The following is a 20,000-nucleotide window of genomic DNA, read 5'->3' on the forward strand; positions in this document are numbered from 1 at the left end:
TGGTGGTGGTGGTGGTGGTGCTGGTGGAGCGGTTGGTGAGGGTCTGCACGGGGGTGGAGGAGGTGGACTGGGCCACGGCGGCTGCCAGGTTCCCTTGGTTCTTGAGGAGTGTGTTGGTGTCGATGATGATCACGTTTGGGTCCTTTGTTTTGATCTGCGGAAGGTTAGGTTAGGTTAGGATACATGAGGTTAGGTTAGGTCAGGCTGGGTTTGGTTAGGTTAGGCTAGCTGAGGTTAGGTTAGGTTATGTTAGGCTAGGTGAGGTTAGATTAGATCGAGGGTGAGGGAGCAAATTGACATTGGAGTTCTTTGTCTTCATTTACAGGTGAGGGTGAGGGAGCAAAAAGCAGGAAGGTTAAGGTTTGGCAGAGGGAGGCAGGAAAGGTGATGACAGGAACAAAATAAAATAAAAAGTTGGGATAAGATGTGGGAGGAGGAGGAGGAGGAAAGCGAGGTGATGCGGGGGAGAGAGAGAGAGAGAGAGAGAGAGAGAGAGAGAGAGAGAGAGAGAGAGAGAGAGAGAGAGAGAGAGAGAGAGAGAGAGAGAGAGAGAGAGAGAGAGAGAGAGAGAGAGAGGGCAGGAGCAAAGTTAGGACAGGGGGTGGGAGATGATGAGCGGGGCAAGGAAGATTAGGAAGAAAGTTTTAGGCAATGAGACAGAAAGAAACAAGAAAACAAGATTAGGAAGGAAGCATTAGGCAAAGAGACAAAGAAACAAGAAAAACAACAAATCATCCATCAATACCACTCAGAAGATGGCTACTAAAACAAAACAAAACAAACTAAACACAAAACAAACACCTCCCCCAGGACCACAGCAGGCCCCGACAAGCCCCGGCAACACTCACGGTGATCTCCTTCTTCTCCTTCTGTATCTTCTTGACCTCCGCGTCGCTGATGGCCAAGGGATCACTCTCCTCGATCATCTCTATGTCGCTGGAGTCGTCTCGGATCACCTCGTTGGTAATCTTCACGTCGTCGTCGTCCTCCGTGTATTTCTTTGGGGTGCGACGGATGCGCAGCTGCCGCGTTGAGATCACCTCCTGCACGTCGTCGTGGTGGTGCTTCTTCTTCTTCCCCGGCGTGGTGGTGGTGGTGGTGGTGCTGGTGGTGGAGGTGGTGGTGGTGGTGGTGGCATCCCCATTCACCGTATCCTTCTTCTCCTTCTTGTCCTTCACTGTTGCATCCTTCTTCTCCTTATCCGCATCCTTCTCCTCGCTGGTGGAAGCAGACGTGGGTGGGGACAGCTTGTCCTCTGCCCTCCGTTCCTCCCTGCCGCTGGATGACAGGTTTTGGGCGTCCTGTTTCTCCCCATTCCTTCCTCCACCCTCCTCTCCACCTCCTCCTTCATTCCCCTCCACCTTCTCTGCCCTTCCTTCACCCGCCTCTCCGTCCGTGCCCTCCACATCACGCGACGTCTCCTCCGCATCCTCCACGCTGCCGTTCCGCTCCTCCTGCACCTTCTCTCCGTCTATCCCATCTTCCCCTTCTTCTCTCTTCTCCACGTCTCCATTTATCTGTGGCTTCTCTGTCTCCCCATTCTGTAGGCGCCGCACCTCCTCCAACTCCTTCATGCCATTGATAGCCTTCACCTTATCCGAGTCTGTGGGAAACAAGGGCTGGTTAGTGGCGGTGGTGGGCAAAGGGAAGGAATGGGGAAGATTAGGAAGAGAACAGGCAACTAGAATAGATGGGAGGTTAGATGGGGAGAGAGACAGAGAGACAGAATTGGAGGGAAGAGAGAGAGAGAGGAATAAAGGGGAGAGATATACAGATGGGAAGAGATGAAAGACAAAGAGAGGAGAGAGGAAAAATGAGAGAAATGAATAGGAATGAAAGAGATGGATGGGAATGAAAGGACAAGAGAGATAAATGGATGAATGTGGATATAAAACTTTTCGGAAGAAGAAAAGGAAGATAAGGAAGGAGAGGAATAGAGGGAAAAACAAAACAAAAACAAACAAAAAAATAAATAAATAAATAAAATAAAATAAAAATAACTGGAGGCAGAAAGGAATGTATAAGGAAAGAGAGATAAGAAAGAATAAAGGAAAAATTGATGAGGAGGAAAGATAGAGTAGGGAAGAGGAGAAGATAAGAAAAAGGAAGAAAGAAGAATGGGAGAAGACAACAGATAATTAGAGATAGAAGAATAAATGGAAGAGAAACATAAGGAGGAGAATATTAAAGGAAGGAGTTAAGAAAAAGAAGAATAAGGGAGGAGGAGAATGAAAGAAGACATGGAAGAGAAAAAGGAGACAGGAAGGAAAGCAAAAAGAGAGAAAAGGAGAAAATAATGAAAGGAAGAGAGAGAGAGAGAGAGAGAGAGAGAGAGAGAGAGAGAGAGAGAGAGAGAGAGAGAGAGAGAGAGAGAGAGAGAGAGAGAGAGAGAGAGAGAGAGAGAGAGAGAGATTGGATAAAGGGGCAGGAAAATGAGATTAGAGAATAAAGAAAGAATTTTTGAAGGACTTTTAGAGAGAGAGAGAGAGAGAGAGAGAGAGAGAGAGAGAGAGAGAGAGAGAGAGAGAGAGAGAGAGAGAGAGAGAGAGAGAGAGAGAGAGAGAGAATTTTTAGAGAAGTTGTTGAAAGGAAAAAATCTGGAATGAATTAATTGAAGATGGTACAGAATTTTGGAAAGTTGAGAGAGAGAGAGAGAGAGAGAGAGAGAGAGAGAGAGAGAGAGAGAGAGAGAGAGAGAGAGAGAGAGAGAGAGAGAGAGAGAGAGAGAGAGAGAGAGAGAGAGAGAGAAACACCATAATCAAGAAGGAGATAACAACAATAACAACAACACCAAGGAAAAAGGAATGAAAAATAAAAATAGGAAAAAAAAAATTGTCATAAAATAAATAAATAAATAAATAAATAATAAATAAATAAATGTATAAATAAATAAATAAATAAGAAAATACAGGGTTTCAAGAAATTAAATAACAAAAGCAAATTTTAAACAAATAAAAGATAAAGGAAGAAAAAGAGAGAAATTAAGGAGGAGGAGGAGGAGGAGGAGGAGGAGGAGGAGGAGGAGGAGGAGGAGGAGGAGGAGGAGGAGGAGGAGGAACAATACCAATAATACTGAGAAAGATAGAAAGAAGGAAAGAGAGAAAAAGGAAAGAAAGAAGGAAGTAAAGAAAGAAAAAGAAAAAGAAAAAAGAAAAGGAGACAGAAAAAAGAAAAAAACAAAGAACAAAGTGATTAAGAAACTTCTGAGAGAGAGAGAGAGAGAGAGAGAGAGAGAGAGAGAGAGAGAGAGAGAGAGAGAGAGAGAGAGAGAGAGAGAGAGAGAGAGAGAGGAACACTTAGAAAACAATACAAACAAAGCAAGGGAAGCCTCCACATTATATAAGAAGCAATAAGAATCAAAATACAAAAGGGAAAAAGACGAATTTCAACCTTATGGTCAGAGAGAGAGAGAGAGAGAGAGAGAGAGAGAGAGAGAGAGAGAGAGAGAGAGAGAGAGAGAGAGAGAGAGAGAGAGAGAGAGAGAGAGAGAGAGAGAGAGAGGAAGGAGAGGAAAAAACTAGAGGGAGGGAGGAAGGGAGGAGAAAATGGAGGAAGAAGAAAATGGAGAAGGAAGGAAGGAGGGAGGGAGGGAGGGAGGGAGGGAGAGGGGGAGGGGGGAGACAATAAAGGGGATAAACAAAAAAGAAAAAAAAATGGAGAGAGAGAGAGAGAGAGAGAGAGAGAGAGAGAGAGAGAGAGAGAGAGAGAGAGAGAGAGAGAGAGAGAGAGAGAGAGAGAGAGAGAGAGAGAGAGAGAGAGAGAGAGAGAGGAAAACATGAAGAGAAATTGAGGAAAGGACAAAAGGAGGAAAAATGAGGCTGGGAAAGAAAAACAAAGAAAAATAAAAGGAAAAAAATTAGAGGGAGGGAGGGAGGGAGGGAGGGAGGGAAGGAAGAAATTTAGGAAGGCAGAAAGAGATGGAAAAAAAAAGGATAAATGGAGGAAGGAGATAAATAATGGAGGGGAAGAAAGGAAAGAAATAAATGAATAAAAAGAAGTAGGAAGGAAGGGAGAAAATAAACAGATGCAAGAAGGAAATACATTATGAAGGAAGAAAGAAAGAAAGAAAGAAAGAAAGAAAGAAAGAAAGAAAGAAAGAAAGAAAGAAAGAAGGAAAGGGAAGGAAAGGGAGAAAACTGATGATAAATGGGGAAATGGGAAGATTTAGGAAGAAAATTGAAGAGTATAGGGATCAGAAAACATTGAAACAGACAGACAAAAAACACAAATATACACACACGAAGAAAAAAATACACACACACATACAAAAATAAAACACACACACACACACACACACACACACGAAAAATAAAAAAGTAAAAAATAATAAATAAAACAAATAAATACACAAAAGTAATACATAAACTGATTATCATTATTTTTATTATTTATTATTATTACAAAAAAAAAAAAACATACATACATACAGACAGACAGACAGACAGACACCCATACACACCAATGGATGAGTCGCCTACACCAGTTGTAGCTTCACTCTCCGACATGGTGGTGGTGATTGTGGTGGCAATGGTGGTGGTGGTGGTGGTGCAGGTGGTGGTGGTGGTGGTGGCTGGACCTCACACACTTCCCACCTGAAAGAGTTATTAAGGTGTTAGGAGAGGTAGTAGTAGTAGTAGTAGTAGTAGTAGTAGTAGTAGTAGTAGTAGTAGTAGTAGTAGTAGTAGTAGTAGTAGTAATAGTAATAGTAGTAGTAGTAGTAGTAGTAGTAGTAGTAGTAGTTCTTTTCTTTCTCACGTTCCAAATTTTAAATAAATAATAAAACTATAAAACTAAGAAGAACAAATCTCTTAATAATAATAATAATAATAATAACAATAATAATAATAATAATAATAATAATAATAATAATAATAATAAAAAGGTTAAAATTAAGAATAACAACAACATGAAATCAAAGAACAACAACAACAACAACAACAACAACAACAAAAGAACCATTTATCGTGTCACCCTGAAATGTAAACAAACTAACAACAGAAAGAATCAAATCAAGACAACAAAATGAAGAACAAAAAGAAAGCAACAAAATAACAATACTAATAATGGCAGTAATGAGAGAGTGTACACAGTTACTAAGGGTTTCTCATACTGGACTCATACAAGTGTTTCATCATAATACAGTGAGGGAAGGCGTACAGTGAGCCATAATGTTTACAAAGTTATGTTTTGCGTGTTAAACTTTTACCAAACACAACAACACTAATTAAAGTTGGTGTATTCATCTCATAGCTTGCTTTTGTATACAATTATTTAAATATAACTCAATTAAAAGTTTGTTGTTGTGTTAATCTCTTGCGCATCGTGTACCAAACTTCGCTAAAATACTACGGTGATTCAAATGTATTACTGTATCTCTCATAACTTGCACTTAATATACCAAACAATTAAAAGACAACAAAAATATTCATCAGTGTATTTAATCTCATAGCTTGCACTTTATATGAACACCAAAATACATCAAAATACAAGAATTAATCCTTATTACTGTATTTAATCTCACAACTTGCACTCTCAACACAAAACTTTACTTAATACAACAAAAAATAACAAAATGCATCACTGTATTTATGTTATAACTAGTGTTCTCATTACTAAGGGGAATAACATGCTTGTACACTTGAGGTCATAAGTAAGTCTCGGTTGGTTTACTCTCTCTCTCTCTCTCTCTCTCTCTCTCTCTCTCTCTCTCTCTCTCTCTCTCTCTCTCTCTCTCTCTCTCTTGTAATATTTAATTGTACAGTAATGGTCAAAAGTAATGCACACTACCCTGCCAAACTCAAGTCCCTGTCAGCTTTCCTCAATTATATTTACATTTAACACCAATCTTATTCTTTGTTTTGGTTATTTATTTGTTTTTTTTGTTTTTTATTAGTCCATGTATTGTATCCCTGCATGTGTAAATAAGGTGGTGGTGGTGGTGGTAGCGGAATAGAAAGCAAAACAGTTTTAGGAAGAACCATTGGCTAAGTTAATTAATTAGAGGGAATATTGTGTTTGTTTTCATTGTGTATTTTCAAGTAAAGGAATGATGTTTGTTTTAATTAACTGTTTGTCACTTGAAATAAACTACTTAGGTCATTGTACTCTTGAAAACTGTGAAATTAATAAATGTAACATGGAAACTGTAGAGGAAATCGTGTATAAACAATGGTATCTCTCTCTCTCTCTCTCTCTCTCTCTCTCTCTCTCTCTCAACCCTCCCTTCCCCTCCCATCTCCTTCTCTCTTATACACTCCTCTTCCTCACTTAATTACTTCTCTCTCTCTCTCTCTCTCTCTCTCTCTCTCTCTCTCTCTCTCTCTCTCTCTCTCTCTCTCTCTCCAGTGAGTTAGTACCTTTTCCTGAAAATCAATAACTTGTAACTTTTTGTCTCCCTCTCCCCCACCCCCCCATCTCTCTCTCTCTCTCTCTCTCTCTCTCTCTCTCTCTCTCTCTCTCTCTCTCTCTCTCTCTCTCTCTCTCTTCTTTGTTTTCTTCATATTTTTATCTTACTCATCAACTTCCTCTGACCCCACACTACCCCCCCATCTCTCTCTCTCTCTCTCTCTCTCTCTCTCTCTCTCTCTCTCTCTCTCTCTCTCTCTCTCTCTCTTTCTCACATATTATCTCTTTCTTTTGTCATGATTTGTAAACTTCCCAACACACACACACACACACACACACACACACACACACACACACACACAGGTCTTTCCCACACCCCAGCATTTCAATAATATTTCTTGATAATGACCCACACAGACCTGCTGACACAATGACTTCCTAACACCCCCTAACCACCACTGACAGCCATTAGGGGCACTTCAGTACTTTATAATCTTGGGTAGTTTTGTAAAGAATAGGAGATCTAATAAAATAAGTACAGATTATGAACTATGAATAAATTAATGAGATATATATAATAACTGCTATTCATCATTCAAATACTAATCTTAAAAAAAAAAGTTCCTTAGCTTTGAAAATAAATAAATGAATGAGTAAATTAAATGGCCGTCAATGTGCAAGTGAAATAACGTGTTCTCTTTTAGTAGTAGTCTTAGAAAATTACAAAGCACAAAACAGATATGAAAAAATTAACAGAACGCAAAATAAACAACAATAAACAACAAATAACACCCCCCCCCCTCTCTCTCTCTCTCTCTCTCTCTCTCTCTGTGCCTGGTCAAAAATGTTGTAGGCTGCAAGACAATGAAGTCAACAACACAGCAGCCTTTTTTTCTGTGTGTCTGTGTGTGTGTGTGTGTGTGTGTGTGTGTGTGTGTGTGTGTGTGTGTGTGTGTGTGTGTGTGTGTGTGTGTGTGTGTGTGTGTGTGTGTGTGTGTGTGTGTCCTGGCAACAGTCTTCAACAAAGCCCTATTCTCAATGTAAACAAAGCCACTTCACCCGTCTGTTGGCTCAAATACGTAATCTTTGTCAATTTCTCAAACGCATGTACTTTGTTGCTAAGATACACACTGCTTTGTCTATCTCTCGAACACGCATCTTATTACTATGGTACGCAATATTTCCTGGTCTGTATCTCAATCCTATTCAGTAGCTATGATATAATCTTCGTCTACTTCTCAAACGTATGTATTTTACTGCTAACATTCGTAATATTTCCTTGTCTGCATCTCAAATAATGCATACCTCCCTGTCTACTTCTCACACATAGTTTATTGCTAGGATCTGTAATAATTATCCATTTCTCAAACATATTTCATCCCTATGGCGTGTAATACTTCCTTATCTATTCCTCAAACATATCCCATGGTCGCAATACACAATTTTCCTCACCTCCCACACATCACACTGCAAACACACACACACACATACACACAGTCATTTCCCTACCCTGTCCTGTCACTATAATACGTAACCCTTCCTTGTGTACTCGTCAACACACTCCAGGTTTTTCTCTGCCACAGGAGTCTTAATACGTACAGACACGTGATACCAAACTCTCAGAAATCTTAATTGCTGTATTGATAATCTCGCTTCATCATTCAGTGTATGTTTTTTTTTTCTTTCTCTCTTTCTCGAACATAATGAGCGGTTTTCTTTGGCGTATGAGTCTTAATACACACAAAGGTAATGTTGAGCCTGCAAATCTAGCCAGTTTCTGTAGTAATAATCTTAGCTCATCTCTCTCAGTGAATGCTTTTCTTTTTTCCGCATCTTTCTCAAATATAACGAGTGATTTTCTTTACTGTGCAAGTCTCAATACATAGAAATACAAATGCAAGGTTTAATTCTCAAATCCAATCAGTTTCTGTAGTAATAGTCCTGCCTTGTCTCTCTCACTGCACGCTTTACTTTTTTCCATCTCTTTCTTAAACGTAATGAGTGCTCTTCTCTGTCACAGTCTTAACCCTTCCATCATGACCTGCAATGATTCACAACACTAAAGGCAATGCATGGAAACTTTATAAGCCTCTATGGGGAAAAAAGATGAAAATAGAAAAGATATTGCAATTTCCAGCTACTGCAGTGTTTGGAGGTGGGTAAAGGACCAGCACAGGTGTCTCAGAGTGGTGACTAAGGAGAGGTGCGCCAGACAACAGTGGAAGGGTTGATACAAGAAATACACACTACACATTGAACTGCCAGTTGCCGTAGTGATGATCTTCCCTCGTCTCTTTCAGTGTGTATCTGACTTTGCCATTTGGGTCTTGGAATGAGGAAATATGCACAAATAAACAAAAATATGTAGAAACAGCAAATGATAACACAGGAATCAAACTGGTGACACTGTTTTGTGTGTGTGTGTGTGTGTGTGTGTGTGTGTGTGTGTGTGTGTGTGTGTGTGTGTGTGTGTGTGTGTGTGTGTGTGTGTGTGTGTGCATCAAACCTACACACACACACACACACACACACACACACACACACACACACACACACACACACACACACACACACACACACACACACACACACACAGCAGACCTCCATGTACACCCACACAGCCCAGCCATGTACACCAACCAACAAACACACACATGACTGTTTCCCCCGGGTGTGTGCCTGACTCACGTACATACACACCTGTTTGTAAGTGTGCTTCTTTTGAATCACAATGTTACACTGCAAACAAGTCCCTAAAAACACACTCTTGTTTGCCCTTGTTTGCTCAGTACAATAATTCCTTGCTGTCTTTTAATTCTAACTCATATAAACTTATAGAAAAAATATATGAAGAAAATTAGAAAAAGTTGTGCATGTTTGAAAAGTAATAATTCAAAATGTACAACACATCTTTTTTTTTAGTAATGCAAAATGTTTTTCTTCAAATAATTCATGCAACAATGATTCTTTTTTAACTGTATATCTTCTAAAATTAATAGTATGTGTTTTTAGTATGTAATGTTAACTGTATATCTTCCAAAATTAATAGTATGTGTTTTTAGTACGTAATGTTAACTGTATATCTTCTGAAAATAATATGTTGTTTCAATACAGTAAAGTGTGCACATTGTAAACATAATGGTGATAATGAGTAATTTTAGTAATGTTAATTGTGGCAGGAAATAATAGTCTTTTTAGTAATATCACAAGTGCATCTTCTAAAAATAATAATAAGTCTTTTCGGTAATGTAGAGTGTGCACCTTCTAAATGTACGAATGAAACAATACATGGTGCATCGTTTCAGAATCAGCAGCATCACAAATCTCCCACAAATAACAACTTGAGCCTCACAAAACCCAGTAACAACCACATCGTATCTTTTAAGTATAATGAGAAGCTTCACAATTCCCAAAACAACACCTAGCATATCCTGAGAGAAAATTAACTAACATGCATCTTTCCCAGGTAACAGCTACCTCTACACCTTTCAAACCTCACTGGTAAAAAATCATAAATGTTTTCAAAGTATCCAACACAAAAATACATACAGAAATAAAAATTTTAACAAAACACATCCTGCACAAACACTAACACACACAACATTCCAAATAACTCCAGCCTCATCACCTGAACACCCCTAACAACACCATAACAAACACAAAACAAACCTAACTTAAATCAAATAGGTACAAAAAGCAAAACAAGACTAACCTAACCTAACTCTATGCTACATCACCTCAATATCCCTAACAAAAACAATAACAACACAAGCCTAACTATAAAGCAAAACAAAATAAACCTAACTAATATAAACTTAACCTAACCTGTCTCACCTACACTAAGCTAGGTCAGCACAGGGTCAGCAAAGGGTTACGTAACATAAAGTAAAGGTCAAGGTGGGGGACGACGTGTGGGATGACCTGATGACCTCACCTGACCTCACCTGACCTCGCATGACCTAACCTCCACCTTTCAGTCAGTAGTTCAGTTCAGTATTTGAGAATCCTGTGTGTTTATATGGTAGGGATTACCTTTTTATTTATTTATTTATTTATTTATTTTATTTATTTATTTTTATTTTTTTATAATGAATGGGGAAAAGAAAGGAGTAATAGTTGTAGTGGATATGATTATGCATTCTTTTATTTTTATGAACATAGCAAAGGTTGAAGTAATATGCTAATGGTTGTTGCAGATATGGTTGATTTTTTTTTTCTTTTTACCAACAGAGCAAGGAAAACAATAATAGTTGTAAATATTAAACATTTTATTTTCATAGGTAATTTTCACTGATATATTTTTGCTTATATTTTCCTGACAGGTGTACTAACACTTAATTTTCTACTTCAGTGATGATTACATATATATTATCTTTTCAAATTTTCTACTCATTTGAGCAGTGTTGCAAGTGTTCACCAGCATTCACTATAATATTTATCAATCAAAGTAGTATTTTCAGCTTGGTGTGCAAGTAAGGGTTAGATTTGGTGAGGTAAGGTGAAGTTAACTGAGGTGAGTTCAGTTTAGGCCCCTCCACTCACCAAAACACACCACACCTACACTACCTAAACATGTGCAACTCAATGATGTAACAGTCCAGCCACTACAAACACAGCTAAGCCTTCCTATAACACTCCCTAACCTGACCTGACTTGACCCCATCTCACCTCACCTAACCTAACCTTACCTAACCTCACCTAACCTTACCTAACCTAACTTTACCTAACCTAATCTCATCAAACCTAACCTAAACCTGACCTAACCTAAATCCCACCTTATCTAACATATCTACCATAACCTTGCCAAACCTAACCTAATGTAATGAAATGCGCCTAACCTTGCAATATTTCAAAAGGAAGTAGGTAGAAATGAGATTTAACAAGCACAGTGGTAGTTAAGTGAAAGAGAATCAGTAATCAGGCTGTTAGTAATGAGCCAATAGAAAGCTTGAGAAACAAATTTATAGAGAGGAACTGCTGCATCCATCTCTCTCTCTCTCTCTCTCTCTCTCTCTCTCTCTCTCTCTCTCTCTCTGGCAGTAGTAGTAGTAGTAGTAGTAGTAGTAGTAGTAGTAGTAGTAGTAGTAGTAGTAGTAGTAGTTGCTTTCATCACCTCTCATCACAGCACCCATCTCTGGCTACACCACCTCCACTGTGCCTCCACCCATCACCTCCTGCCCTGTGCACTGCTTATGCCACACACCACTTATCTTATGTGCTGCTGTTCTAAGAGTCTATTCCAGTCATCCACTCAGTGTTTTCTTATCTCCTCCTAGAGTCAGTGTGTCAAGGAAGGGTCCATTACTCGTATCATGATTGCTAAACACACAAAATTTACGTCATTCTAGTCACTGATCAATTTGTGAATTAATACGTAACTTTGTATCACCTTTTTTTTAAACTTAACTTCAACTTACGCCCATAACTTCCTGTGTCATTGTAAGTATTGACCCTGGATCTTGTGTACACCATCCTTGTGGCATCAACACCTTTGTGCCTCTACCAGATCCTCTATTAATATAACTTCATAGCCTCCACCACATCTTCTCTTCATGGCAAAAGACTTCACTATCTCTACCACTTCCCATTCTAATATTTCAGGACCTGTCATATCTTCTCTTAATTAACAAACACTTCACTGCCTCCACCACACCCTGTCAACACTTCACTACCTCCACCACACCCTGTCAACACTTCACTACCTCCACCACACTGTCAACACTTCACCACCTCCACCACACTGTCAACACTTCACCACCTCCACCACACTGTCAACACTTCACCTCCATCACACTGTCAACACTTCACCACCTCCACCACACTGTCAACACTCCACCACCTCCACCACACTGTCAACACTTCACCATCTCCACCACACTGTCAACACTTCACCACCTCCACCACACTGTCAACACTTCACCACCTCCACCACACTGTCAACACTTCACCTCTACCACACTGTCAACACTTCACCTCCACCACACTGTCAACACTCCACCACCTCCACCACACTCTGTCTTGATCTAACTCTCATAAGACACAAACTAACACACTTCACCTCTCTCTTTCCTGACCTCACCAACACACCACACCTTGCTACTTCAACCTGCCACAGCCTAACCTAATCTACCTTAACTTAACCTAACTTAATCTAACCTACCTTAACCTTACCTTACCTAACCTAACCACACTCAACCTAACCAAGGCTCAACCAAACCTAACCAAACCTCAACCAAACCTAATATAACCAAACTTAACCAGATCAAACTTCAACAAACCTAACTTACTGCACCCTAAACTAAAACAAACCTAACCAAACCTCAAACAAACCTAACCAAATTTAACCTAACCTACCGCAACCTGCCTGCCTGCCTGCCTACCTGCTTGCCTGTTTGCCTGCCCCATTCACCTCTGCCCTGCATGAATGAATGAATGAACAACCTAGTGGTGATCTTTTGACCTTGCCCTCTTCAAGTTCAATGACTATACGCATACGTACATACATACATACACATACACAGTTTCCTAGAGAGAGAGAGAGAGAGAGAGAGAGAGAGAGAGAGAGAGAGAGAGAGAGAGAGAGAGAGAGAGAGAGAGAGAGAGAGAGAGAGAGAGAGAGAGAGAGAGAGAGAGAAAGGGGTCAGAAAGGTCACTTCACACATAGACATACGTAACGATGGATGGACAGACAGGTGGATGGATGGATGGATGGAAGGTTGAATACAGCAGTGGATAAGATAACAATTCAGGCCTTAAGTACAGTAGTAGTAGTAGTAGTAGTAGTAGTAGTGCTTATGAAACTATTACTACTACTACTACTACTGCTGCCTTTTAAATATGTCTGCTTTTCCTTATAATAAATCTAATACTTGTCAAAAACATTCAACTTGTAATAATAACAATAATAATAATAATAATAATAATAATAATAATAATAATAACAATAATAATAATAATAATAATAATAATAATAACAATAATAATAATAATAAACTTTGGCCAGAAATAGACAAGGTATTCCTGTTAATATTTTTTCTATATTATTCCCTCAAACGCGATCTATTTTCACTACCATTGATAACTAACCTAATGCTACCTATCTATAACATAACTACTTCAAACCAGCTTAGACTTCCATCAATGACATCTCTTCTACCTTATCTATTTATCTATCTATCATTTATTTGTCTATCTATCTATTTATCTATCTGTAGCTCACATTACTTCTTTTAACCTCAAACATCTAATTCTGATATCTAAGCTTATCTATCAGTTCATTAATTTATCTATCTGACATAACTACAGCTTATCAAATTCTTCCTTTATGTAATTTTAAACTCTAAATTACAATAACAAGTACATTTATCCATCATTGATTCTCTAAGTCTTTCTTCAAGCCCCATTCAATGCTATAGTGTAGTGTAATCTGTCTATTTTTGTTCATTAAAGGTCTGTTAAGTGAGGTCAGTTTTCCTAGTGACTTCTCCTGGGTTTCATTTCATTTATCTTTGCTTACTGTTGGAATTCTAATTATGATCATGTTTGTTTATCTTTAATTTCCTGTTCATATTAGTTTATCATTTAAAAGCCTCGGTAAGGTCAGTTTCCCTTTAGAATCACCTTTTCCTTCACTGTTCATCTTTGTTTACAATTTAAAGCTCTCAGTAAAGTCAGTTTTGTCTTTGTAATCAACATTTTCTTCTATTTTCATCTTTGTCTAATCTTCATATCACCTTTTCTTCTTTCTTCACCTTTATTTAACATTAAAAACCTCAGTAAGGTCAGTTCATGTGAGCCATCATTCCTTCCCTGCATTCCCTCCCCTGTATACCTTTAGTTTCTGCAACACGGCATCTTCCTGAGGCGAGGGAAGGCCGGTGCATTATCATTCCTGCACTGCCTGACCTTTCATGTACTCACCCAGCCTGACCTCACTTATCAAGCATTTTAAATTTGCCATACACAGTGACAGTTTACATAGCATACCTAACACAATGGGAGCTGCAGGAAGCCATCAGACCTACACGTGGCAGTCCCTGTAATAAACATACCTGCCTGTTTTTCATCTATTGTCCCCATCCATACATTTGTCTAATCTTTAAAAGCTCCCTAATGACCAGTGCTCCTTGTTCATGCTCATTTTTATAACAGACAAGTTTATCGTTAAGTTTAGAATCTGTAGTTATGTAGTCTTGATAGTGTTAGTTGGCTTTGTTTGCTTTTGTTTACAGATGAATGACAAGAATAACAATCATGTCATTATTATTATCATTATTATTAACACTTTTCCCTTATCTGGCTATACTGTAGTGAACTAGTCTTGACCTAATTAACTTAAGTGCCTTGACCTACCTTAACCTAACTCGTCCAATGAAAACTGTGGCATTTCTTATCATCATCATCATCATTTAACATCCTTTCCTATTTTTTTTTTGCTATTTTCACCTATCCACCCTTGACCTGACACACCAAAAACTGTCACTTATTCTTACCATCATTATTTTCATCACTGTCATCATCATCATTTACCTTCCTTATTTTTCTTTCATCTACCTATACACCTACCCAGTCTTAACCTAAGCTAACCTCTGGCACTTATTCCTTCCCACCACCACCACCACCACCACCACCACAATCATTGCTGTTTACCTCCCTCATTTTCTTTCACCAGTCATAACCTCACCTTACTAAAACTTAAAAACCCACTTATTGCTTCCCATCACCATCATCGTTTAACCCTTTCAGTGTGATACGTAACAATTATCATCACAATAAGCAATGCGTGAAGTCTTTATAAGCATCTACAGGAAAGAAAGGATTTAAAAGGATATAATTTGCAATTTCTACTGTTTAAATGTTTTGGGTGGGTGTAGAACAAGTAAGGATGTCTCAGAGTGATTGGTAATTAAAGGTGTACCAAATAGTAGTGAAGGGATTAACATTCTCATCTTCCTCTTGCCTACTTGCATACTCTATCAGCCTTGACCTGACCTAATGTGTCAACGCCAATGATACCTCACCTAACTTAATCTAATTCGTCAAAAACCAACACTAACATCTGGCCTATTCCTGACTTGACACACACACACACACACACACACACACACACACACACACACACACACACACACACACACAGGTACCTATAGTTTAAGTTAAGACAGTCCTTTCTGTGTACATCAACTAGTTTCTTGCAGTTTTCTTTATTTTCTTGTACATTATCCAAACTTAGCTTAAACTAACTTTTCCTGACTTAACCTCCTATCCTCACTTAACTAAACCTAACTTATCCTATCTTAAACTAACCTTATTTCACCTATCCTCACTTAACTTAACCTATCCTATCTTAACCTAACCTCACTTAACCTAACCTACCCTAACCAAACCAGCTGTCCTACCAATGCCTTATCCCACCTCAAGTTATCGTATCTCAACTTAGACTGCAATATAACAAAACTAACACTGTCCACAGGTATTTATTGAATCTTATCCTAATCTTAAACTGCCCCATCTTAACCTACCATACATAAATTGAACCTAACCTAACCTGGATGCAAACTAACTTAATTCATACTTATCCTAAGCTCATCTAATCTTATCCTATTGCTTTCTTACTTGTTCTACTTTACTTAACCTAACCTAAACTTATCCTAGCATATCTGATTATATCTTACCATTTCAGGCTTATTCTAACTTAACCCAAACTTAGCAAAACTCAACCTAACCTGACCTGACACAACTCAACTCAACTTAAAATTTTCCTAGTTCACCAAAACATGATCTAACATGCCCTAAGACTTTAACACACACACACACACACACACACACACACACACACACACACACACACACACACACACACACACTGAGGAACCTGACAGACGCAGATGAAGGGAGGAAAGTTTTTGAAAGCATATCCCGTTATAAAATGTAAAAAAAAAAAAAAAAGGAAAAAGGAAAAAGGAAAAAGAAAAAAAAAAAATTGCAGTAAAAAGATAAAAGAAAATGTAAAAAAAAAACTTGCTGTAGAGAAAGAAAGGAGGGAAAGGGAAAAACGGAACGATGATTTTTCCCGGACGATGAAAATAATCAAGTTTTTTTTCCTTTTTCCTTTTTTTTTACATTTTCTCCTTTACTTGGAAGGATAAAGGAAAATGACTGGAATGGTAAAGTCTGTCCATTACCGGTATGAAAAACGGCTTTATCATCTCGGCTAGCATGACATGAACTTACTATGAACAAATTAACGTATAGAAAATGTAAACCGTCAAAAACTTCAAATATGCAACTTTTCTATACAAAAAAATATGATGGCATTTTTTTTATACAGATTAAGTTATGATAGGTAAGATCAGGTTAGAATAGGTAAGGTAAGGTTTAGTAAGGTTAGGTTAGGTTAGGTAAGGTAAGGTTAGGTAAGGTTAGGTTAGGTTTAGTAAGGTTAGGTTAGGTTAGGTGAGATGAGATGGTTAGGTTAAATAAAATGAATTTAGAGGTTTGATAGTTAGATTAGGTCAATAGTTAAATATGAGAGAGAGAGAGAGAGAGAGAGAGAGAGAGAGAGAGAGAGAGAGAGAGAGAGAGAGAGAGAGAGAGAGAGAGAGAGAGAGAGAGAGAGAGAGAGGAAAATAATCAGAAAAAAAAGAGAAAAGGGAAAAATGGGAAATGTCAAAGGGGGAAATCCATGAGGAAAGATCTAAGGGTGGGAGGGAAACTCTGTACACTGACGGCAAACAAGCAAACAAAGCAACAAACACTTCCTAAGCTTCATAATTCCACGCATTTCTGTCAAAGTTGATTAAATTACATCACTGTTTGCCTTGCTACTTATTACTGCCCTAGAGGAACTGTAAACACACACACACACACACACACACACACACACACACACACACACACACACACACACACACACACACACACACACACACACACACACACACTGTTTACACATAGCAGCACTGTTTAAGTAAAATCTACATAATGAAATATTTGTATAAGGAAAGATGCAGCTTCAGCCCAGCATGCAAACACTGCTGCTCCTGTCTACTTATCAAACAAGGCTGTCTGGGTGTAAGCAAACAGTTCTATTCAAACAGAAGGTCAATGGTCTTGAAATTGTGTTTGCTTTGCTCTGTAAGTGTTAAGTGAGGAAGAAAGTGACTGGTAACTGTAAACAAGCGTGTGTGGTTGTAAACAAGAGTAAACAGAGATAAGTAGCGATGTCACTATTACAGAATATTTGAGTGATTTTAAATTTAAAGATAAAGTTATTTGTTTATAAAAATGAGAAAACTTAAACTTGCATGTAAACAACTGCGTGTAGTGTCCCTTGTAGACAGTAACATTGTAGTCACGTAGGCTCACGCATTCACAAGGACCTCGCTCAGTGTAAACAAAGGCAACACTCGGCAAACAATGAAGCAAACACCAAATTGAATTAAACCCACACAACAACCCAAACTTGTTCCTTTACCTAAACTCAATGGAGAAAGTGAGATGAATAACACTGAACTGCAGACAACCAGCGAAAAGTAAACAAGAAAACCAACCAGAGAAGCAAACAAAAATAACACGTCCCTACTGACAACCAAAACTTCTCTCTTTTCCCTCAACAAACTGATCAAACTGCATAATCTTGATCTTTCTGACAAACAGTGAAGACAAACTAAAAGCAAACAAGAGGAAGCCAAAACTATAAAGCAGATTGACCCAACCTATTAAATGCACCTTACAAACAAGACCCACGAGTGTAAACAATATCATAAACAGGGTAAACAAATCTATTCACTTGCCCTAAAAAACAAAACCTACTGGTGTAAACTGTTATAAACAAACCAAACTAACCAACACCCTATTTATTTGCTCTATAAACCAGACCTATTGGTGTAAACAATATCAACGAAACTGACAAAAAAATCCTATTAATATACACTATAAACAAATTCTACTAGCGTAAACAATATACTATAAACAAGACCTGGTGTAAACAACAGCTGAGTAAACAAAACCTATTGTAATTATCCTACAAATACGATCTAAGTGTAAACAGTATAACTAAACTCAAGTCTTATAAACAGTAAACAAAAAACTGAACCTGTACTAATGGTGTAAACAGGATAAATAAACAAGTTACTGTAGTCTCAAGGTGAGCAAACATGGTGTAAACAAGAGCCTTACTTACAGAGCTGGGCTGGAGGTAACACGCAGGTAAGGGCAAACAACAGGTGCCAAACAGGTGTACGCAGATGGCAAACAGTAAACAAAAAACACCACAAAACACTTCAAAAACTCACAATTTTCTGTATCCACACTTTCACGTAAACAAGATAAAAAATAAACGTGGCTTTCCAATTTTTGTTTACATCTTGTTTATTTGTTTTCACAGTTCATTATCAAGTCACTGGAGGGCAATCAACCGTTAAGATACGAGGGATGGTGTAAACAGTAACGGTTCAAATCAAAACTATACGTAAAAAAGATAAATAAAAAAATCTTATACTCCATTATTTTCCCTGTTCATCGGCAGTCACTTAAGTAAACAACCGCCACAATACATGTAGACAAACAAACAACGCGAACAAACACATTTACGAAAACAATACTATGACAATTCCTACAGGTTCTTATCCCCGTTCTTCATTAAGTCACAAGTAAACAATCAACAAGAATAACAAAACGAACAACAAAAACAAGACTAGAGCAATCATGTGACCTACACTCTTCAATTATCATTCAACAGTACGAGATGTAAACAAAACAGTAATGAAAAATCAGAACAAGATTTAATAATAACCTTTCCTAGCAATTATTTTTCACCGTTCTTCATTTTCAATCACCCAAGGACAATAAAACCACAACAAAACAAGATTAAGTAAGCTTTCCTAGCAAACCTTTCCCGTTATTTATCATCAATCACCAAGAAAACAAAATAAAACAAAAAATAACTATAATAATAATAAAAAAAACCCAAAAACAAAACCTTTCCTATTATTTTCATTACCAATCACTAAGAAAACAAAACCACAACAAATAAAAAAAAAAACAACACACCAAAACAAGACCCAAACATGACCCAAACGAGGCCGTCTTCACCTCAATAAGGTCACCTCCTCCCACAGACCAGGTCACATCTACGAAAACGGGAGTCCTCGCACGGGTCACCGGGGCCTCGTGCTGGGTCATGGGGAACATCTTAGGTCACGGGGGCCAGACTTAAGGTTCTCGGGGCGTATTGGGGCTTTGTGGGGGGGGGCGGCGTTTGGGGGTGGAAAGAGGGGGGAGGGGGTAGTCTGGTGTATATTGGTGATTTAATTGGATATAGGTAGTGTGTGAAAGTCATAAGGATTACTGGGGTTAAGGTTATGTGAGGTTAAGTTAAAGTGAGGTTAAGTGAGGTTAAGTGAGGTGAGGTTAGGTCACTGTGTATGTGTGTGTGTGTGTGTGTGTGTCACATGGGCGAGGGCGTATAGCACTGTCTCCCCTACCTGTGTGTGTGTGTTTGTGTGGTGTGTGTCTGTGTGTGTGTGTGCGTGGTGGAGAGAGAGAGAGAGAGACGAGAGAGAGAGAGAGAGAGGAGTAGAGAGGAGAGAGAGAGTAGAGAGAGAGAGAGAGAGAGAGAGAGAGAGAGAGAGAGAGAGAGAGAGAGAGAGAGA

At 38.5% G+C, this 20,000-nt stretch overlaps 2 protein-coding genes across 5 annotated transcripts in view; one reads left to right on the top strand and one right to left on the bottom strand.

Moving 5' to 3' along the window:
- Positions 1–20,000, bottom strand: part of LOC135094865 (MOG interacting and ectopic P-granules protein 1-like) — a 37,274-nt gene that overhangs the window by 16,139 nt on the left and 1,135 nt on the right. For 3 of the 4 annotated variants that reach the window (XM_063995329.1, XM_063995330.1, XM_063995327.1), the window contains exons 2-4: positions 4,460–4,592; positions 849–1,603; positions 1–154 (exon numbers count right to left, since the gene is read on the bottom strand). The exon at positions 1–154 is cut by the window's left edge and continues 89 nt beyond it. In XM_063995329.1, coding sequence (XP_063851399.1) covers positions 1–154; positions 849–1,603; positions 4,460–4,505 — 955 coding nt within the window. In that variant the 5' untranslated portion in view covers positions 4,506–4,592. Of the gene's footprint in view, positions 155–848; positions 1,604–4,459; positions 4,593–18,529; positions 18,749–20,000 lie in introns of all 4 variants that reach the window. The other variant, XM_063995328.1, reaches the window with a different exon arrangement.
- On the top strand, positions 9,797–12,372 carry LOC135094928 (uncharacterized). The gene is made up of 2 exons (XM_063995441.1): positions 9,797–9,811; positions 11,947–12,372. Exons 1-2 carry the CDS (start codon positions 9,797–9,799, stop codon positions 12,370–12,372), a joined length of 441 nt encoding a protein of 146 aa, XP_063851511.1.

The sequence above is a fragment of the Scylla paramamosain genome, chromosome 47, assembly GCF_035594125.1.
Source record: "Scylla paramamosain isolate STU-SP2022 chromosome 47, ASM3559412v1, whole genome shotgun sequence".
Taxonomy (NCBI): Eukaryota; Metazoa; Arthropoda; class Malacostraca; order Decapoda; family Portunidae; genus Scylla; species Scylla paramamosain.